General features: G+C 42.0%; 1 protein-coding gene across 1 annotated transcript in view; it reads left to right on the top strand.

The window, feature by feature from the left end:
• The window catches only part of LATS2 (large tumor suppressor kinase 2), a 67,563-nt gene that overhangs the window by 4,207 nt on the left and 39,932 nt on the right, over window positions 1–23,424 (top strand). The window contains exon 2 of the mRNA XM_060770951.2: window positions 12,610–13,259. Coding sequence (XP_060626934.2) covers window positions 12,918–13,259 — 342 coding nt within the window. The 5' untranslated portion in view covers window positions 12,610–12,917. The remainder of the gene's footprint in view (window positions 1–12,609; window positions 13,260–23,424) is intronic.

Raw genomic sequence — 23,424 nt, 5'->3', positions numbered from 1 at the left:
TGACCTCAGTATGTCAAAACAACCACCATGGATACGCAATGCATTCCCACATGTCCCTAAAGATATCCCATTTGGCCCAGTGTAACCTGTGTGTAGCTGCAGTATGTGCTTCTCATATCTAAATCCTAGAAGTACCAAATCCATAAGGGCCAGAGGCTCTGCAAAACAACAGCCCGGCAAGGGGAGATCTCCCGTGCAAACAAATATATTTACATTATTGGTGGTCTCTCTCTACTAATGCAGAAATTAATAAGTCAACAGAAGATAATAACTCCAATCTATTAGCAATCAAGCACTATTGATGAGCTACTTGCTACTTATTAACTACACTGTTTATGAACAATGATGACTGATTTGTCACAGACTTTCATGGCTGGAATCACTGGGTTTGGTGAGTTTTCCAGGCTGTGTGGCCATGTTCCAGAAGCATTCTCTCCTGATGTTCGCCCTCAAAGGCACCCTCAGGTTGTTTAGGTTGATTTGTTACTGAAATTTCTAGTTTTATATATGAGTATTGACTGCAGTATGGGGCTGGAGTCCCTGTGGCGCAGTGGGTTAAACCCCTGTGCCGGCAGGACTGAAGACCGACAGGTCGCAGGTTCGAATCTGGGGAGAGGCGGATGAGCTCCCTCTATCAGCTCCAGCTCCTCATGCGGGGACATGGGAGAAGCCTCCCACAAGGATGATATAAACATCAAATCCCCTGGGCAACATCCTTGCAGACAGCCAATTCTCTCACACCAGAAGCGACTTGCAGTTTCTCAAGTTGCTCCTGGCACGACAAAAAAAAAAGTATGGGGCTGTGGTGGTGCAACAGTTTAAACCACTGAGCTGCGGAACTTGCTGACCAAAAGGTCGGCGGTTCAAATCCATGGAGCAGGGTGAGCTCCCCTTGTTAGACCCAGCTTCTTTCAATTTAGCAGTTAAACAGAGGCTGGGTGGTCATCTGTCAGGGATGCTTTGAATGCAATTTTCCTGCTTCTTGGCATGATGGCCCACGAGGTCTCTTCCAACTCTATGATTCTATGAAAACATGCACATGTGAGTAGATCAATATCTACTTCTGTGGAAGGTAATAGCGCTCCTTGCAGTCATGCTGGCCACATGACCTCAGAGGTGTCTATGGACAATGCCAGCTCTTCAGCTTAGAAACAAAGATGAGGACCACTTCCCAGAGTTGGACTCGACTAGATGTAATGTCAAGGGGAAACCTTTATCTTTACTTATTTACTGCAGTACTTCATATGCACAAATTGTACACAAGAACAACTGCCTCCTTGCACACAAGAACAACTTGTGTGCAAATTGCACACAAGAACAACTGTCTGGGGGGGGGGGGGGATGAAAAGCGATCTCCTTTCAGTCAAGGCAGTGCAAGTCAGATTCATGTGACAAGTGCTTCAAGTCTCTACTAACATGAATATTAGTGAAAACAAGTACTGTCTGTGAACCAGCTCCGGAAATACTTATATTGGCAATGCCTTCTGCTGCAGAGCTAATAGAGGATGTGACAGTATCAGAGAGAATGGGGGAAATCTGCCCTTTAATTATAACAAGGATAGGGAACCTTCGGCCCAAGGGCTGGATACATCCTGCAGAAGGAATCCACCCAGGCTGCCGGTTTCCCTTATCGCCTTGATTGGAGATAAGAGATTTTCCTTCCTCCCTCCCACGCTGCAAGGAGGCTTCAGGTGGTTTGGCTGTGACATAGGATTGTTATATGCTAGTCTTCGAGAGATTGGTGCATTTCATTGGGTAGGCAAGTGTTTATTTCTGCAATAATTGTACATTTTTCTGTTGAACGTATAAGAACATCTTCTCAATATGGAGTTTAGGCTCAATAGCCTGCTTTGGTTCTTCTGCCTGTAACTGTGACAGCTTTTTGGAGAATTTTCCTTGTTTGGAGGAGAATGTCCCCCTTTAATAATAATAATAATAATAATAATAATAATAATAATAATACATGATATGAGGATTTAAAGATTGATCTGTAAAGACTCTGGCACAAGCCAGTCAAGGTGGTCCCAGTGGTGATCGGCACACTGGGTGCAGTGCCTAAAGACCTTGGCCTGCACTTAAACACAATCAGTGCTGACAAAATTATCAACTGCTAGCTGCAGAAGGCCACCTTACTGGGATCTGCACGCATTATTCGCTGATACATCACAGTCCTAGACACTGGAAGTGTCCGACTTGTGATCCAATACAACAGCCAGCAGACTGTCTGCTGTGGACTCATCTTGTTGTGTTTCAAATAACAATAACAATAATAATACACTTTATTTATATTCCACTTTATCTCCCTGGAGGAACTCAGAGTGAATTACAGTTTTACATGCATAATGCAAACATTCATTCACCTGGAGGACCAAAGTTTGTCCATGCCTGCCCTAGAATAAACCCCATCCATCTTAAGTATACTGGAGAGAGCCCGTATACCTCAAATATTTGACATTTTGAGGAAGGCAGTATCAAGTGAGGATGCAGAACCCATGAAAAAGCCTGGGGTTGGCTTTTAGTTGTTAATGTCTGGATTTAGATTTCAGCTCCAAATATACAGGATCTCCAGTAATAAAGCTATTTCACATTTGTATTGGGGTGAGATTGACTTAGCCCAACTGTATGACGCAAGTATTGTGTAACCTTTATCATGTCACTTTCAAAACTTACATAGCTGCCTATGTGAAAGTTTCTGGGTTTTTTTCCCCATGTCAGGAGCAACTTGAGAAATTGCAAGCTGCTTCTGGTGTGAGAGAATTGACTGTCTGCAAGGATATTGCCTAGAAGATGCCCGGATGTTTACCATGACCCTATGTGAAAGCAAAGAGTAATTCCATATAGACAGCTGCAACGATGTACATTTTAAAGGAACAAATACCAACAAAAAAGGCATACATTATAAAAAATATGCACAAATAAAAATGAATATATTTAAAATACTTTCACCATTTGGAAAAATGGGCTAAACCTGATTCCGGACATAAGCATAAATACTGCATGCCCCCTCCTGACTGCTTCCTATGTTTGCTAGATCATTTCCTTTCTGCTGATTTTGTCACATCCCAAATAGTGATCTATAAAGAGGTATTAATAATATCAGCCCCTTTTATTTTGTTCCTTTAACCACTCTGGGCAGAAGATGCTTGTGTAGTGATGGTAAGTGATGGTTTCTTCTAGTATAGTGTTTCTCAACCTGGGGGTCACCAAAGACCACTCGAAAACACAGAATCTTCTGTTGCTCATGTGGGTTCTGTGTGGGAAATTTGGCCCAATTCTATCGTTGGTGGGGTTCAGAATGCTTTTTGATTGTAGGCAAACTACAAATCCCATCAACTACAACTCCCAAATGTTAATTCTATTTCCCCCAAACTCCACAAGTGTTCATATTTGGGCATATTGAGTATTGATGCCAAGTTTGGTCCATCATTATTTGAATCCACAGTGCTCTCTGGATGTTGGTGAACTACAACTCCAAAACTCAAGGTCAATGCCAACCTAGTTCTTCCAGTATTTTCTGTGGGTCATGGGAGTTCTGCGTGCCAAGTTTGGTTTAATTCCATCGCTGGTGGAGTTCAGAATGCTCTTTGATTGTAGGTGAACTATAAATCCCAGCAACTACAACTCCCAAATGACAATATCAACCCCCTTCCCCAAACCCACCAGTATTCAGATGTGGGTATATTGGGTATTTGTGCCCAATTTGGTCCAGTGAATGAAAATACATCCTTCAGATCAGATATTTACATTAGGATTCATAACAGTAGAAAAATTACAGTTAAGAAGTAGCAACTAAAATAATTTTGTTGTTGGGGGTCACCACAACATGAGAAACTGTATTAAGGGGTCGCGGCATTAGAAAGATTGAGAAACACTTGCTGTTGTAGAAGTTCTAACTCTACAAGTGTTGTCTTGATCAGCAGCCTTCAATAGTATAAATGGCATGTCTAGAAAAGAGACTGAAAATGTGGCCTCAGTTGGTTGGTTGGTTGGTCGACTGCATTGACTCTTTGCACGTAATACCTGCCCAAGGGATGGTCCCTTGCATGGACTTGCTGAGCCTTCCAGGCCTGTCTGTCTACTTTTCGTTATTCATCAAGACAGGAGTCTGGGTTTATGGCCTTTCTGTCTGGGAAAAGGGTGTAGGATTGGTTTAGAGCAGACTTCAGAAAAGTAGCCACACTGACAGGAGGTCCTGGTGGCATGGCACCTAACAGAAAAGGTGGCAGACTGGAATTTTTGGGAGTAGAGAAGGTGGGATGTACTTTGTTTTTTACTGGAACCTGAATTGGTGACTATATATTACATTCACTTTCAGTCAATGGGAGTGGGAGAGAATATTAGATGAAACAGGGAAGTTCAAATATTAGAAGAGATGTATCTACGAGGTGTGCAGTCCCAAGGTGAGAGATCATAAACTGAATCACTCCTAGATGTGGAAGTACGAGCAAGATCCCTTTACCCACAAATGGATATAAATGGTTTCACGTACCCACATTCCAACCTCCACCCATTGGAAGTGTTTGTTGTCTCTCAAGATCTTCCAGATTGATTCTATGGTATGCTTTCAGCTCAAGTATTGTCAAAATATAAGATTTGCTGTTATCCATGGTTTCAGGTATCGTGGAATATATTCCTTCCAGATACAGTGTTTTACCGTATAATAACAACAATAACAATAATAATAGGAGCCCCTGGTGGTGCAGTGGGTTAAACCACTGAGCTGCTGAACTTACTGACCAAAAGGTTGGCAGTTTGAATTTGCGGAGCAGGGTGAGCTCCCACTGTTAGCCCCAGCTTCTGCCAACCTAGCAGTTCAAAAACATGCAAATGTGAGATGAATAGGTACTGCTTCTACGGGAATGTAACAGTGCTCCATGCAGTCATGCCAGCCACATGACCTTGGAGGGTTCTATGGACAATGCCAGTTCTTTGGCTTGGAAATGGAGATGAGCACCACTCCCCAGAGTTGGACACTACTTGACTTCATGTCAAGGGGAAACCTTTACTTTTAATAATAATAATAATAATAATAATCAACCTTTATTTATAGCCTACCTTCTCCCCCCAAAGGGACTCATCGTGGTTTACAGGAATAACAAAATGGCAAACATTCAATGCGAAAACCAAATAGACTATCAAAACAAAACAGAGTGAATTAAATTTACTTTATTTATTTATTTACTCTATTTATATCCTGCCTTTCTCTACCCTAGAGGGAATTCAAGGTAGTTTACAGATAAGCAATAATTCAATGCCTTAACAACAATATACAATTAAAATAACATTTGAATTAAAATCAAAATCAACATTAAGTTCATTAAAACATTACAAAACATTAGTAAAAAGGTAAAGGTTTTCCCTTGACATTAAGTCTAGTCGTGCCTGACTCTGGGGTGTGGTGCTCATCTCTATTTCTTAGCCGAAGAGCCGGCGTTGTCCGTAGACACCTCCAGGGTTATGTGGTCAGCATGACTGCATGGAGCGCCGTGACCTACATTACTATCACTATAAAACCATGCAATCCGCAGTATAACTTGTAACAAGCAAACAATTAACTCAGTGGACATAAAGTGCAAAAAATCATACCAGTTATTATACAATACCTGAAGTTTAGCCTGAAGAAGAGAAGGCTGAGAGGAGATATGATAGCCATGTATAAATATGTGAGAGTATGCCACAGGGAGGACGGAGCAAACTTGTTTTCTGCTTCCTTGGAGACTAGGACACAGAACAATGGCTTCAAACTACAAGAGAGGAGATTCCATCTGAACAGGAGGAAGAACTTCCTGACTGTGAGAGCCGTTCAGCAGTGGAACTCTCTTCCCCGGAGTGTGGTGGAGGCTCCTTCTTTGGAAGCTTTTAAACAGGGGCTGGATGGCCATCTGTCAGGGGTGATTTGAATGCAATATTCCTGCTTCTTGGCAGGGGGTTGGACTGGATGGCCCACGAGGTCTCTTCCAACTCTTTGATTCTATGACTCTATGAATACCTTAAAAGCACAATGTAGTATAATATACTATATATCATAACATCAGCAAGCACAGGTAAATATCTTTTGTCAAGGCAGGAGTATGTAGCATATTCCTCCTCTCCATAGATTAGCTTACATAAGTAAGTTTTTAGAAGCTTTTTAAAGGAAGGGAGAGAGGGGGGCATTTTAATTCTTTTGGGAGGGAGTTCCAGAGGTGGGAAGTGGCCATGGAGAAGGCCCTTCTCTTGTTCCCACCAGCCGTGCATGAGACGGGAGTGGGACTGAGAGCAGGGCCTATACAAGGAGATGTGGTTTTTCTGCTAGTCTGTGCCTGAACTGTTTAGGGCTTTATAGGTAACGACCAACACTTTGTATTTAACCTGGAAACAGACCGGCAGCCAGCAGAGCTGCCATAACATGGGACTTGTCAGCTCCTTGTACGGCGCTCCAGTTAGTAATCTGGCAGTAATATGGCTGCCGATCTCTGAACCAGTTGGAGCTTCCTAGCTATCTTCAAAGGCAGCCCCACGTAGAGAGCGTTGCAGTGTCCAAATGGGAAGTTTTCATATTATTTTCATGTTGGGATGAAGAGACTTTTAAAAAATATTAGTTATGCATGGCATGGTGACTCTGCTGGGATAAATAGCGAACCTTGTTATTTGGAACAGTTTGCTGAACAAAGCAGCCGCTATTCAGTTGCTCTTGAAGAAACAGCCCTGGCGTTGTTTGCCCATATCAGTAGGATCCTGAGTTCCAAGAACTGTTCCAGATTCCTTGCATTCCCATTGCCAACGGCCTGCCATTAAACATCCCTTCACATGGTCTTGTAAAGAATGAGGAGCAAGTGAACTGCATTTTGTGCCAAGCTAGTTCACTTTATAAATATGATGCTTGCTTAACTCTCTGCTAAACAAAATTGTAGCAATCCTTAGCCAGTATTAGGACTTTAGGAACCCCCAGTGGCGACAGGTCTTCTGACCAATAGGTCAGCAGTTTGAATCTGGGGCAAGCCGACTGAGCTCCCTCTGTCAGCTCCAGCTCCCCATGCAAGGGACATGAGAGAAGCCTCCCACAGGATGGTAAAACATTAAACATCCGGGCATCCTCTTGGCAACGTTCTTGCAGACAGCCAATTCTCTCACACCAGAAGCAACTTGTAGTCTCACAAGTCGCTCCTGCCACGAAAAAAATTAGTGCTTTGTTTGCGTTGTCAAAAGGTAGGAATTGACAGCATCAGCATGGATGGGGAAAACGGTTGCATAGATAAATTATCCAGTTGCAACATTGATGGCTAGGTTTTGCTGTAGCAAATCATTTTTGCTTTTATGAAGAGTGAAATTGGTGGTCCAAATCTAGTGCTAGAATCTGAAGCAAGAGCGTGGGAAACAGCCTGTACGGATGTATGTTGAGGCTGGGATCCAAAGGATACACATGCGTCAGAGTGGATAGCGCATGCAGCTGCTGTTTTCCATTTGCTCTTTAGGCTGTTTTCATTTTTCAGCAGAAATTCTTCTCTTTAAACAGATGCTAGACAATGTAGGCTTGGTACGGATAGAAGAAAGCAACATTTTGGCCCCGTGCATGATTATTTCATTACCGCTTCTGTTTCTTCTTTATGTTCTGTGCACAAAGTTCCCTTGCTTGTGCATTTCACTCCTTTTTGTATCCCGGTCTAAGGTCACTTGCAGGAAACATCCTTTGTTCCCAGAACGTTATATTCTTGCAGAAATTTGTGGGCAAGGAAAAGATTCAGCTGTCCAAATATGACACATTATACAATCTCCCTCCCCACCACTTTCTTTATGCAGCCTGCAATTCCTGATACCTTTGTGCAGAAACAGTGGAGGTGTACTATTGTGTCCAAACACTATGTGGCCCTTGTTTTGTAGCCCCTGATTTGGTTTTGTCAACCCAGCCTTCAGTACCCTGTGTTCCAAGAGCCTTAAAACAGAGTAATACTAAGGAAAGCAATAAAGCAAACACTTTGAAAAATACAAAATCAAGTAATCGAGAGGGATCCAGAGAGACCAAAGTGATATTGTGATACAAGCTGCACTTTAATATAAGCCAGCGTTTCTCAACCTGGAGGTCAAGACCCCTTGGGGGGTTGCAAGGGGGAAGTCTGGCCCAATTCTATTGCTGGTGGGGTATAGAATGCTCTTTGATTGTAGGTGAACTATAAATCCCAGCAACTACAACTCTCAAATGTTAAGTCTATTTCCCCCTTACTCCACCAGTGTTCGCATTTGAGCATATTGAGTATTTGTGCCAAGTTTGGTCCAGATCCATCATTGTTTGAGTCCACAGTGCCCTCTGGATGTAGGTGAACTACAATTCCAAAACTCAAGGTCAATGCCCACCAAACCCTTCCAGTATTTTCTGCTGGTTATGGGAGTCCTGTGTGCCAAGTTCAATTCCATCATTGGTGGAGTTCAGAATGCTCTTTGGTTTTAGGTTAACTATAAATCCCAGCAACTACAACTCCCAAATGACAAAATCAATCCCTTCCCCAACTCCACCAGTATTCAAATTTGGGCATATCAGGTATTTGTGCCAAATTTGGTCCAATGAATGAAAGTACATCCCGTGTATCAGATATTTACATAACGGCAACAAAATTACAGTTATGAAGTAGCAACAAAAATAATGTTATGGTTGGGGACCATCACAACATGAGGTGCTTCTCAATCTGTATATCAGTGCTTCTCAATCTTCCTAAAGCCTCAACCCCTTAATCCCTTAATACAACTGTATTAAGGGGTGGAGGCATTAGGAAGATTGAGAAGCACTGATATAAGGAATGATACTTTTCTTCTTTAGGAAAGGTGATGTACTTAGCTAGTAATTTAAACATGGATTACAATGCACTGTGCCCATCAGTGAATATTTTAACATTACTAGCTTTATTTATGTCATACTGGAGACTGGGTTCCATTTTGAACAAAATAATAATAATAATAATAATAATAATAATAATAATAATAATAACCTTTAGACCCTGCCACCTGAAGGGACTTGGGGTGGCTCACAAAAGCACTACAAGTGCCAAACATAAAAGAAACAATACATAAACATATAGACTATAACCCCATAAATTTGCAACAGTCAACATACATAAAATGACATATAAAATATTTTTAATTCATAAAATGCAGCGATGCTTGTGGATAAAATTAACAATCTTAAATTAACAGTCTTAAATTAACAATCCAAGTGCTGAAGGGAAGCAGTCACTAAATTCTCTTGTCTAACCATTAAAATCTACTCAAGGTCAAAGGCCTGTCTAAAAAGCCATGTTTTTAGACTAGACGGAAAAGCTTGGAGAGTGGGGGCTAACCTTATCTCTCTAGGGACGATATTCTGGAGCCGGGCCACCACCACCAAGAAGGCCCCGTCTCTTGTCCCCATATTTGGAACAGTGGTGGGACCGAGAGGAAGGCCTCCCTGGAAGATCTCAGATCCTGCACCAATTCATAGAAGGAGATGTGGTCTCGAAGATAGGTTGTACCCGAAGTTGTTTGTAGCCAGAGGCCAGTGGTTCTCAACCTTCCTAATGCTGCGACCCCTTAGTACAGTTCCTCACATTGCGGTGACCCCCAACCATAACATTTTCATTGCTATTTCGTAACTGTAATTTTGCTACTGTTATGAATCATAATGGAAATATCTGATATGCAGGATGTATTTTCAAATCCCAAATACCCAATATGCCCAAATTTGAATACTGGTGGGGTTGGTGGGGGTTGATTTTGTCATTTGGGAGCTGTAGTGGCTGGGATTTATAGTTCACCTACAATCAAAGAGCATTCTGAACACCACCAATGATGAAATTGAACCAAACTTGGCACACAGAACTCCCATGGCCAAGAGAAAATACTGGGAGGATCTGCTGGACATTGACCTTGCATTTTTGGAGTTGTAGTTCACCTACATCCAGAGAGCACTGTGGACTCAAACAATGATGGATCTAGACCAAACTTGGCACGAATAATATGCTGAAATGTGAACACTGGAGGAGTTTGAGAAAAATAGACCTTAACATTTGGGAGTTGTAGTTGCTGGGATTTATAGTTCACCTACAATTAAATAACATTCTGAACCCCACCAACAATAGAATTGGACCAAACTTCCCACAAAGAACCCATGACCAACAGAAAATACTATGCTTTCTGATAGTCTTTGGCGACCCTGCTGACACCCCTTCGCGACCCCCCACAGGGGTCCCAACCCCCCGGTTGAGAAACACTGCCATAGGCCATCATAGTTTAGGACAGCCTTTGGGACTCCAATTCCCAGAAGCCCCGACACTTGTCCAGTAGTCAGGAAGCCTGGGAGCAGAAGTCCAAAACACCTGGAGGACCTGGAGGACCAAGATTGAACACCACTGGTTTAGAATATAACAGATGTGAAATAGTGGTAAAGAAATATAGTTGGCTGAAAATATTTCATCACATATATTAATCATACATGGAAAAGCTTCCTCTTTCCATTGAGAAAAGAACACTGAACAATGAAAATTGTAAAAATTCTGGATCAATTGACCTAGTGTAGAAGTCCCATATTCAGTTAATTACTTCCATTAAATTTTGGTCATAGAATTCCCAGCGTCTTGCGTCACTGCATAAATCAGATACAGTTGATGCAAGAACATTCTCAAGGCCACCATCTGTATTCTTTTAAGTTAAGCTGCTTTAAGAATAACTTGCACAACACATACCTCGTCTGTTTCATCATATATAAGAATGCGTCAAATGCAGGACTTCTTGGTCTAACATTCTTGCTCAGTTTGTTGCTCCTGTTCTGTATGAAATCTCCCTGAAATCTCCAGACATCCAGTGCTATTCAGAAAAAAAATGTTAAGAGCTTTCTGTTTGGAGGAAGCTTTTAGATCAATCGTTCCCAAACTGTGGTCTGTGGAGCACCAATGCTCCGGAAGAACAAAAATATGGTCTGCGGCCTCACCATTACTACACCGCTGCCTGGAAACCACGCAGCAATGAGAGCAACTGGTCTCGCGAAACAGGGATGTCGGGAGGGGAGAGGCTGACTATCCATGAAAGATTACTACTACCACATCAGCTCTAGATTATTGAATATGGTTTTCTGTGGACGAGCGGATTGAGACTACTGGATGGCATATGCTCTGTATCGGAAACTAGAGCTGATGTGGTTTATCCAATGCAGTTTTCTGAATCAGTACCCCAAATAACCAAACCGAATCTGAAGTTGACCAAAAACTGATTTGTAACCCTTTTGGTACTAATGTTGGAGCGTGTTCCCTGGTCAAAGTGGACTCTGGTCAAAAAAAGGTTAGGAACCACTGTTTTAGACCTAAGTTCTGACCAGATTAAACCTATCAGACCAATGACACTGGGACTATGGTGCAGCTCTCTGAGTGTCAGCTGCATTAAGATCACTTCTGACCACAAGGTCATGAGTTTGAAGCCAGCCCAGGTTGGAGTGAGCTTCCAACCAATTGTGTAGCTTGTTGTCGACCTTTGCAACATGAAAGACAGTTGCATCTGTCAAGTAGGAAAATTAGGTACCACCTATGTGTGGGGAGGCAAATTTAACTAATTTATGAGGCCATAAAAAAGACTCCAGCAAAGCACTCCAGCAAAAGCAGACCGGGAATGCGGAAGTACTTCATCAGCGTTGCAGATGGTCGATGAAAGCGACAGCTCCCCTGGCGGCCAGAAAAAGTTTAATAGCCTCTGACTGTCTGTCTATATCTGTTGTGTGTCTTTGGCATTGAATGTTTGCCATATATGTGTACATTGTAATCCGCCCTGAGTCCCCTGCGGCGTGAGAAGGGCGGACTATAAATACTGTAAATAAATAAATAAATTATAGAATTTTTAACTTTCCAGGTTGCTTTTGATTTAGTTAGCTTATTGTAGTTTGGATCAGTAATTGGATTTTAGTCTGAATGCTCAATTTATATTTTGGTTGATTCAGTATAAAGTTTACTAAACAGTAATAAACTTCATACCTTTTCATATTCTGCATAGTTCTTGTGTTTTATTGTTCTTAGCTTTGCATTTTATCATAGTAGAATATCAATAAATGTAAGATGCCATGTCTTGAGAAAAAAAAAGAAACTGTTTACTACTCATAAACTGTTTACTACTCAGGCTATTGGTTGTTTGCTCTGTTGTTGTTTTTACACCCTTATGTTGTTTGTTTTATGATGTTGTTTTATGTATTTTAGTCTGGTATAGTTTATGTTGATCGGGCTTGTCCAATTGAAGCCCCCCGAGTCCTTTTGGGGAGATGGAAGCGAGATACAATTTTTTTTGTCATGTCAGGAGCGACTTGAGAAACTGCAAGTCACTTCTGGTGTGAGAGAATTGGCCGTCTGCAAGGACGTTGTCCAGGGGACGGCCAGATGATTTGATGTTTTTATCATCCTTGTGGGAGGCTTCTCTCATGTCCCCGCATGAAGAGCTGGAGCTGATAGAGGGAGCTTATCCGCCTCTCCCCGGATTTGACCCTGCGACCTGTCGGTCTTCAGTTCTGCTAGCATAGGGGTTTAACCCACTGTGCCACTGGGGGCTCCGGGATACAAAAATAATGTTGTTGTTGTTATTATTAAAAGAAAAAAGACTTTGTTAATATATTTGTGTTCTGTCTTTTAGGCTCTGAAAAACATCAAGATGGAATGACAGGGTTTCTCCCTGTCTTTAGGAACTTTAAAAACTGTGAATTAAAGAAGAATGAGTGTGGCTGCCCTTCAAGATAAGTGTCATGCCAGTTGTTTGCAAGGGACAGATCTGGACATAAAAGTCTGACAGTCCCTCCTTCACAGATTTGCAGTCCTGTCCTGAAATTGTATTAAGGGATTATGCTTCACAGCAAATTGATGTCCTCAAGAACAGCCCCAAATATCCCTGCAATTCTATGCAAAAGAAGCTGGTATTTATGCTGAAACAAAACTGGATTAACCATGAGGCCAAAGACTTTTCCTGCGACTACTTACTCCGGCAACAGCAGACAAAGACTGCAGGAGATTCGGGAAGGTTTGAAACAACCTACCAAATCTTTCAGTCAGGGATTACCTGTTGGACCAGGTGGCAAAAGCTCTCTGGACACTAAAATCGTACTTGGGAAAGATAGTGCCAGGCAGCAGCAGCTGAGACCTTCTACCAAGTTTGGGCCTTACCAAAAGGCTCTGCGAGAAATCAGTGCTTCTTTGTCACCTTTTGCGAATGAGTTGGGCAACACTTCAGCAGCCATTGAAGTCAACAGGCAAATGCTGCAGGAACTGGTGAATGTGGGATGCGATCAGGTAAGCATGACTGGCTCTACTGCTATGAAAATTGACACATTTGGTGTTGGTTATGTTGGCTAGAGGATGCTGAGAGTTATATTCCAATGGCAAATATTTTCCAAGTTATTGGTAGGTTGCAGAACAATATTTTCTTTGTAGGGCAGAAAAAGTGCTTAGTTTATATTATTAGTTTTGTTTATGCAGTATATTCTATAGAAGGTACGGGCAAACTTTGGCCTTCCAGGTGTTTTGGACTTCAACTCCTACAATTCCTAACAGCCAGTAGGCTGTTAGGAATTGTGGGAGTTGGCGTCCAAAACACCTGGAGGGCCAAAGTTTGCCCATGCCTGTTCTATAGGATTACTGGGTAGTTTGCAGAGAGGTGTTTACATATTACAGATAGTACTGTTGTGATACCTCTTTCGTGTAGTATCTTCTACAGGGTTATCAGCGTAATTGTCAAGTGGTGTCTGGAGACCAGACATCATACTATCATGATATCTACTTCCCTTATATGGAAACATAGACTCTGTGACTAATAATTTGAGTAAGTCCTTTTGAAAGGCATGCTTTAATGAAATCAAATGTGCTGTGGAATGGAAAAGCTGCCAGTGATAAGTGACCCCAATGTGCTATTCCCTAGGCCAAATTTTTAAAATAATTGCATACCGCAATATAGTCGTTTAAGATTTCTTGGTACAGTAAAGCGTTGCTTATCTGACTATAAACAGGCCGGCAGAACGTCAGATAAATGAAAATGTCGGATATTACGGAGTCTCCTACTGTTACTCGTCTGACCTGACACTAGACACCTAGAATACTAACAACAGGGACTCAAAGAGTTAAGGCAAGGCAATGCCTTGGGGCTAGAGCGGCACATCAGGAAATGCCCGGATGCGGAAGAGGAACAAGAGGAACGTGGAAATCACAGAGGGAAAGAGGGAAGACGCTTCCGCTTCTGGTGCTGTCCCTATTCCACCTTTCCTCCCTCCTCCTCCTCCTCCTCCTCCTCTTGCCTTTTTCCACTTATTGGGAATGGAAAAAGAGTTGGGGAGCGCTCCTTTAATTGAAGAGGAAAAGGAGGGTGTCCGATAAAAGTGTTGGATAAGACGGAATGTCGTATAAGTGAAGGTCGGATAAGCGAGATTCTAATGTAGTACCAACAAGGAAAATTTACATGGACAGAACAGGAAAGCTAGATTCATTTGAGTATGGCAGTCAGGTCTTGATCTAGAGATGAAACGTCCATTGCAGTTTCCATTTCCAATAAGTCTGGCCTGGGGAACTTCCAGTCCTCCTTCCTGCTGCATTTTGGGGGTTAGGCAAAACCCTCTCATTGCTGGAACAACTCAGATTCGTTTTAGCCATTTGCTGATTCATCTGAGAAACATTTCTCTGATTTTACTGCATACGAATTTTCTGTGGTGAGGTTAGTCACCCCATGCTCATTCCTTGGTGTCCACCAATATTTTGAGCAGCAGTTTGTATAGAGACAGAAAAGCCATATGGCATACCCATGCTTACTGCCATGCCTGCGTTTTGCCCTATGACAGGCACTGGCTGTCCTATCATGCTTCCAATCATTGCTTGAGATGCATATCCAGGTACAAATGCAGGGCTGGAAACCTCTAAAATGAGAACTACTGATTTAAGTCTCTGGAGACTAAGGTTTATCTTATTGAGAAGAGACATTAAGGCTATTAAGAGTTGGGTAAGTATTGTAAATAATGTGTACCCAAAGTAGGCCTTGATAGGAGCAAAAACTGAAGTGAACTAAATGTTTTGTTTTTTTTAAGAATGTTCATTTCCCAACATCTGGATGTATCTCACAATATAACTGTTCCTCTTTCAAAAATGATTAAACCAAATAACATGTGATGTCCTGAATTGAAAAAAATAAGCTTTCAGTGTACATAGTTCCAGGACTTGTAGAACTTCTAATAGAGGCATGGCCTTAACTCAGCACAGAAATATGAAGTCAGAAATGCTGTTAGTTGTCCGCCAGCTGGTAAACAAAACTGGATGAACTTGAAAATGCAGTTTTCAGTCTTTACAAAATATTCTGGCACAGGATTGCAGGCATGCTTCTTGCAACTCACTAATCCATTTGGAAACACCCCAGGCAATTAGTTGAGGAATGTTGCATGCAGTTGTAGATAGTAGCTTTTTAAATATTTTAATTGCACTGAATAGAAGCAATTGAGCAGATGATTAGATCTGTTCATCAAGCTGAGAAGGTCTGGATTCTAGTTTTCTCTCTCTCTTTCTTGGAATGAAAAAAGTTGACAGGGTTGTTGCTTCCACCATAAAATATTAAACTGATGTGGATTATTGAAGAGGTGCGAGTTGTCACACTTTGGTTGTGTTGGTTTCTTGGGAAAATGTGTGAGTGTATTTGAAAAGCACAGCTCTGGTTGTGTCTCCTGCAAAGTTCTGCAACAAATGGCGCAACAGCTGCAACTGGACTCTTTCAGCTCAGGGGCTTCCCGAATTTCCCCGAAACAATGTGCTTGAGCTATCCTATTTCTGATGTCCAAGCAGGAGTTCTGATGCTTATGTAGTAAATGGCACCACCCTTGCATTCCAGGGAGATTTCATCAGGCTTGGCAGATTGCTGTGGGTTTTCAGGAGTCCACACAAAAAACTGAAAGGACACCAAGGTGGTAACGTTCTACCGTCCCCAAGTCCTGAGTCAGTGAGGACAGATTGTACTCAGCAGACATGGAGATTAAATGTTTGTTGAATGAGGATGATGGGGAATTATCCGAGGCATATCCTGAAAAAGGGCCAGCCTCGGTTGGTAGAACAGGAAGCAGACCCATTCCTTACTGTATAAAATGAAGACCGACAAGTCGCAAGTTCGAATCCGGGGAGAGGCGGATGAGCTCCCTCTGTCAGCTCCAGCTCCCCAAGCGGGGACATGAGAAAAGCCTCCCACAAGGATGATAAAAACATCAAATCATCCGGGCGTCCCCTGGGCAATGTCCTTGCAGACGGCCAATTCTCTCACACCAGAAGTAGCTTGCAGTTTCTCAAGTCGCTCCTGACACGACAAAAAAAAACCTGTATAAAATTTTCTTAACTTTATATTTGTTTAGATAAGTATCCAGAACTGTGTGTAGTCTGAGCATTTAAAAGAAAAAAATGCAGTTAAGCCAATGAACATTACCATTTGGAAAAAGAAGCTTGCATATTCTGAAAGGGGAATGCACTCACCCAGAATTATAATCAGTACCATCTTTGTTGTCTTTAGGAAGAGTATGAAGCAATATTCATACTGTCATGATGACTGAATAAAGTAAAGGTAAAGGTTTTCCCTAACATTCAGTCTAGCTGTGTCCGACTCATCCCCATTTATAAGCTGAAGAGCCGGCGTTGTCCGTAGACACCTCCAAGGTCATGTGGCCAGCATGACTACAAGGAGTGCCATTACCTTCCCGCAGAAGTGGTACCTATTGATCTACTCACATTTGCATGTTTTTGAATTGCTAGGTTGGCAGAAGCTGGGGCTAACAGCAGGAGCTCACCCTGCTCCACAGATTCGAACCATCAAACTTTCAGTCAGCAAGTTAAGCAGCTGCCACCAGGGGCTCATTGATGACTGAATACTGTGATTATTTTAGTGCTTCTAGATTGTTGTGATGACAATATACTGGCACAGTTAGTAAGCCCCAGTGCTGTAGTGAGTTAAACCACTGAGCTGCTGAGCTTGTTGACCGAAAGGTCACAAGTTTGAATCCAGGGAGCAATGTGAGCTTCTGCTGTCAGCCCCAGCTTCTGCCAACCTAGCAGTTCGAAAACATGCAAATGTGAGTAGAACAATAGGTTCTACTCTGCAGTCATGCCAACCACATAACCTTGGAGGTGTCTATGGACAATGCTGGCTCTTTGGCTTAGAAATTGAGATGAGCACCAACCCCCAGAGTCGGACACGACTGGACTTCGTGTCAGGGGAAAACCTTTACCTACCTTTACTACAGTTAGTAAATAATTTTATAAAACAGTTTTTAAATGAAATAGGAATTCCCTGGGGGAGTAAATTTAATATAAGCTAACTTGAGAAATATTTAAAGTATTGAAACATTAAAATATCAATCAATGATTTGGAATTTTATCTGACATACTGTGTTAGTTTGGGGCACCACTTTTTAGGGAAGATGTTGATGAGGTGTAATGTGTCCAAAAGGAGGCTGGATGGCCATCTGTTAGGGGTGCTCTGAATGCGATTTTCCTGCTTCTTGGCAGGGGGTTGGACTGGATGGCCCACGAGGTCTCTTCCAACTCTATGATTCTATAGAGGTTTGGACTATATATCCCTCAAATTCTCTGTTGATACGTGAAGGCTCTTTCTTTGTCAGATGTTTCAGTAAATCATCTGGCCATTAAACAAATTCAGCTTTGGTTCATTTTTCAGAGTTGACACCATTCTTGGAGCACTGAGTCACAGTTAACATGCACAACCGCAGTTAGTCATGGGGCTGTGCACACACAGCTTTGTGTAACGCAGGCCCCTCAAAAGAAGGCTAATATCTTGCCAAAGAGAAGGAATGCTTGTGAAGCTATCTCTGTCTCTGGCACGCGCTTCCTAGAACAATGTAGGATTTTAATTAACTTGAAAAGCTCTCAGTAGCCAGGCGCAATCGCAGTCAGCTTGGAACCCTGCTCTGCATTCCTCTGTTTTTCCTTTGAGATGGCTCGCTCTTTCAATAAGCTCCTTCAGACGCCTGGACAATGCGTCTGTGATTGCGGGCATCTTGTTTTGCTCGCTGGATTTCTAGGCCAAATATAGATACAAATTTCAGCAAATGATTCAGAAACATGGTTCGGAAGGCCATGCGTGCCGATTTACAGAGAACACCCATAAAGATGCCCCTCCCAATCTGGATTGGCGCACAAGGGATTTTGGAAAGTATGGGAAAATGAACTTTGGGAGAAATTTTCGAAAGGGGCAGCATGCCTCCACCATAACCACTCCACCTGCAGGATGTACACATGGAGATGTGGCTCTTTAACTTGTTGCATTTTTCAAAGTGCTAGGAGCCCCCGGTGTGGCGCAGTAGGTTAAAGCACTGATCTGCTGAGCTTGTTGATCGAAAGGTCGCAGGTTCGATTCCGGGGAGCGGCGTGAGCTTCCGCTGTCAGCCCTAGCTTCTGCCAAACTAGCAGTTCGAAAACATGCAAATGTGAGTAGATCAATAAGTACCGCTCCGGCGGGAAGGTAACAGTGCTCCATGCAGTCATGCCGGCCACATGACCTTGGAGGTGTCTACGGACAACGCTGGCTCTTCGGCTTAGAAATGGAGATGAGCACCACACCCCAGAGTCAGACATGACTGGACTTAATGTCAGGGGACTACCTTTACCTTAGATTGCACACGTTCTTCTAAATTCAGTGTCGAGCCAGGTTTGAGAATAGCAAGACTTTCTTAATACCCAAATGTACCCTTAGATCAGCCTTCAACATTCCTAATGCCATGACCCCTTAATGCAGTTCCTCATGTGGTGGTGACCCCCAACCATAACATTATTTTCATTGCTACTTCATAACTGCAATTTGGCTACTGTTATGAATCGTAATGTAAATATCTGATATGCAGGATGTATTTTCATTCACTGGACCAAATTTGGCACAAATACCCGATACACCCAAATTTGAATTCTGGTGGGGTTAGAGAGGGGATTGTTTTGATCATTTGGGAGTTGTAGTTGCTGGGATTTATAGTTCACCTAAAATCAAAGAGCATTGTGAACTCCACCAACGATGGAATTGAACCAAACTTGGCACACAGAACTCCCATGACCAATGTAAATACTGTAAGGGTTTGGTGGGCATTGACCTTGAGTTTCGGAGTTGTAGTTTACCTACACCCAGAGAGCACTTTGGACTCAAGACAATGATGGATATGGACCAAACTTGGCACAAATACTCAATATGCCCAAATGTGAACACTGGTGCAATTTGTGGACAATAGACCTTGACATTTGGGAGTTGTAGTTGCTGGGATTTATAGTTCACCTACAATCAAAGAGCATGCCAAACCCCATCAGGGATAGAATTGAGCCAAACTTCCCACACAGAACTCCCATGCCTTGAATGGACTCACTGGCGCGATCCTCCCTCCAGCCTCACATGCTCTCCCTCAACCACACATGCCCACCATGCTGCTCTCCCCTCCCTGCTTTGAGTCTCAGAAACAGCCTTCCCCTTGGCTGAGAGTCAATCTGAGAGGCTGGACAGGCTAAGAGATCTTCAGCCTTCTCTGCCAAAGGGGGTCTTCTGATGGTCTTTGGCGATCATGAGAAACCCCCTCGTGACCCCCCCCCCCCAGGTTGAGAAACGTTGCTCTAAACTCTTTGAGAAATTCCTTCTGAAACTAAGAAAATACTTTCCCATCAATAACTTCCCCATTAAGAACTTTGTGAGTTGTAGTTGCTGGGATTTATAGTTCACCTACAATCAAAGAGTATTCTGAACCCCATTAATGACAGAATTGTGCCAAACTTCCCACACAGAACCCCTATGACCAACGGAAAATACTGAATATTGTCAAAGGCTTTCATGGCAGGAATCACTGGGTTGTTGTATGTTTTTCGGGCTGTATGGCCATGTTCTAGAAGCATTATCTCTTGATGTTTCACCTGCATCTGTGGCAAGCATCCTCAGAGATTGTGGCAAGCATCCTCACAACCTCTGAGGATGCTTGCCACAGATTCAGGCAAAACGTCAGGAGAGAATGCCTCTAGAACATGGCCATGCAGCCCGGCTGTTAGGAATTGTGGGAGTTGAAGTCCAAAACACCTGGAGGGCCAAAGTTTGCCCATGCCTGCTCTAGAAGATTCAAAATACTTTTTTTCTTATCAAAAGCTTACCTAATCTTGTTTCATTTGACACACACACTCACATTAGTATTGAATAACAAGTTCACTGAGACATGTTCATTTGCTCTTATTTTTTATCATGAAGGAACTCATTCCTATTCTTGTAATGTTATTTCTGCCTTGCGTATCAAATTGTATGTTAAAGAAATAATGTTGGTCCTATTTTCTATGATTCTATTTCTTTCATCTTCAGCCTGCCATTATCCTTCCTAAACTGGACAGCACCCAAAACTGGAATCTCCAAATTACTGTTTGTTCCCTTAAATATTTATTTCCCAAGACGGCCTCTCCTTAAAACAATCAATTTACTCCCACAGTGATAAGGGACAGAAAATATTTCATATTGAAACAAATTATTGTTTCACAAACTTCATTAATAACTGTGGATGGATGCCAATACAATATTAGACAAACGGTTAAGCAAGTCTCTTCCATAACAATAAAATCAAACAATTTTAATGAGTTAATGAAGTACTCTGTCCTAACAAATTCCAAAATTTTCATTCCGAAAGGTAGGTGTTTTGACAAGGTGTGTCCTCAAACACCTATTTTCAAGCTCCTGGAAAGACTCCACAATCCAACTAAGGCAGCGTTTTAAAACCTGGGGGTCGGGACCCTTGGGGGGTCACAAGGAGGGTGTCAGAGAGGTTGTCAAAAGACCATCAGTATGTTCTGTGGTTATAAGGATAATTCCATAAGGACAGCTGCAAAGATGTACATTTTAAAGGGACAAATACCAACAAAATTAGACATATATTATAAAAAATACGCATGAATAAAATTGAATACATTTAAAATACTCTCACCATTTGGAAAAATGGGCTAAACCTGATTCCGGACATAAGCATAAATACTGCATGCCACCTCCTGACTGCTTCCTATGTTTGCTAGATCATTTCCTGTCTGCTGATTTTGTCACATCCCAAATAGTAATATATAAAGAGGTATTAATAATATCAGATCCTATTGTTTTGTTCCTTTAATTACTCTGACCCTACTTGAGCAGAAGATGCTTGTGTAGAAGATGGTAAACAATGATTTCTTCTAGTACAGTGTTTCTCAACCTGGGGGTCGTGAGGGGGTGTCAGAAGGGTCGCCAAAGACCATCTGAAAACACAGTATTTTCTGTTGGACATGGGGATTCTGTGTGGGAAGTTAGGCCCAATTCTATCATTGGTGGGGTTCAGAATGCTCTCCGATTGTAGGTGGACTATAAATCCCAGAAACTACAAATCCCAAATGTCAAGGTCTATTTTCCCCAAACTCCACCAGTGTTCACATTTGGGCATATTGAGTATTTGTGCCAAGTTTGGTCCAGATCCATCATTGTTTGAGTCCACATTGCTCTATGGATGTAGGTGAACTACAACTCCGAAACTCAAGGTCAATGCCCACCAAACCCTTCCAGTATTTTCTGTTGGTCATGGAACTTCTGTGTGCCAAGTTTGGTTCAGTTCCATCGTTGGTGGAGTTCAGAATGCTCTTTGATTTTAGGTGAACTATAAATCCTAGCAACTACAACTCCCAAATGACCAAAACAATCCCCTCCCCAACCCCACCAGTATTCAGATTTGGATGTATTGGGTATTTTTGCCAAATTTGGTCCAGTGAATGAAAATACATCCTGCATCTCAGATATTATGATTCATAACAGTAGCAAAACTACAGTTATGGATTAGCAACAAAAATAATTTTATGGTTGGGGGTCACCACAACATGACGAACTATATTGAGGGGTCACGACATTAGGAAGGTTGAGAACCACAGGTTTAAGGCTTGAAACCAAACATATTTGCTTGGGAAAAATGTGCTTTTCTTTATCATTTGGTGATCTAAAGATAGAAGTGTAGCAAACTGGCTATTAAGGACGGCAGGGCTTTTCTCCCTCCTCGCTTTACGTAGTAATAATGATGATGATGAACACTGCATGAAGAATTAGTTCTACCAAATTGGCTTGTTCTTGTGACTGTCTTTCGTGCACGTAAATGTATCACGATGTACTGAATGCTGACATGTTTTTCTTTCCTTGCAGTAAAAATCCCACATATCCCAGTATTCAAATATTAAATGGTTTTCCCGCATTATTAACTAAATGTGCTATTTTTTAAAACTAGCTTTGATTAGAATAGTTCATTATAAATACAGTGTCTTATTTCAAAGCATGGCGTTCGTGATTTTCTGCAATAGAACTTGAATACATTCATGCCTGTGAAGTACATCAAGATACCCATAAAGATAGCCCAGTTGACTGCATTTTCGTTTTATTTTTTGTCCTTGGCTTTTTGGCTATGCGAAAGGGAAATGGAGCCGTAAGAGATATAAAGGAATGTGCAGAATTGTGAGAACCAAGTCTTGTTATGAAAAAAAAGGAAATAGCTTCAACAGGTCATTGAAAAATTGACCATTTGTTCATTCCAACTCTTTTTTGTAAAGGTCACGCCTAACCAAAAGGTTGAGAGTACTACTAATGCAAGAGGAAGTGGTATCACAATAGTATCGGGGCGTAGCAGTTCCTCTTGGAAGGTTTCTAGGATTAGTTGAAGCCTTTGCTCTTATTGATAGCTAAGGCTTTATAGCTCCCTCCCAACATGCCAATTTTGGCTAGAAAAGAACTAATTGTACAGATTGGTTTGTCTATTTGTGATCAGGCTGAGATTCCTTTCTCTCTTTTTCAAAATTAACTACAGCTAGTGTTTTTCTTCCAGTTGTCTTCCAAGTTAGTTTTTTGTTTGCTTAATCTTTAAGTAATTCTACGTCTTCAGTTGGTTTTGGACCAACAATCCTTGACATAACAGGTCACAAAAAGGTACCTTGCTTTGGAAGATTAAGATTTTATTTATTTATTGTCTCTGTAGCATGTTGAGAATACAGTTAATAATGTATAGAAAAACCACAAAGTTAAAAACTTGGCATTGTATTATAATAATATAATAAATAATGAACTTTATTTATATTCTGCTTTATCTCCCCAGAGACTCAGGGCGGATTCCAGACATAAAAGGCAAACATTCATTGTACTAAATGTCTTTTGACCTGTAGCTGGCCACTTGGAGTGCCTCTGATGTCGCTGTGAGAAGTCCTCCATTGTGCATGTGGCAGGGCTCAGGCTGCATTGTAGTAAATGGTCTCTGGTTTGCTCTTCTCCATATTTGCATGTCGTGGACTCTATTTTGTAGCCCCATTTCTTAAGGTTAGGTCTGTATCTCGTGGTGCCAGAGCGCGGTCTGTTCAGCGCCTTCCAAGTCACCCAGTCTTCTGTGTTTCCAGGGGGGAGTCTCTCATCTGGTAACAGCCATTGATTGAG

Source organism: Anolis sagrei, chromosome 3, assembly GCF_037176765.1.
Source record: "Anolis sagrei isolate rAnoSag1 chromosome 3, rAnoSag1.mat, whole genome shotgun sequence".
NCBI classification, from domain to species: domain Eukaryota; kingdom Metazoa; phylum Chordata; class Lepidosauria; order Squamata; family Dactyloidae; genus Anolis; species Anolis sagrei.
The sequence above is the reverse complement of the archived record's forward strand: the minus strand, read 5'-3'. Positions and strand labels throughout refer to the sequence as shown.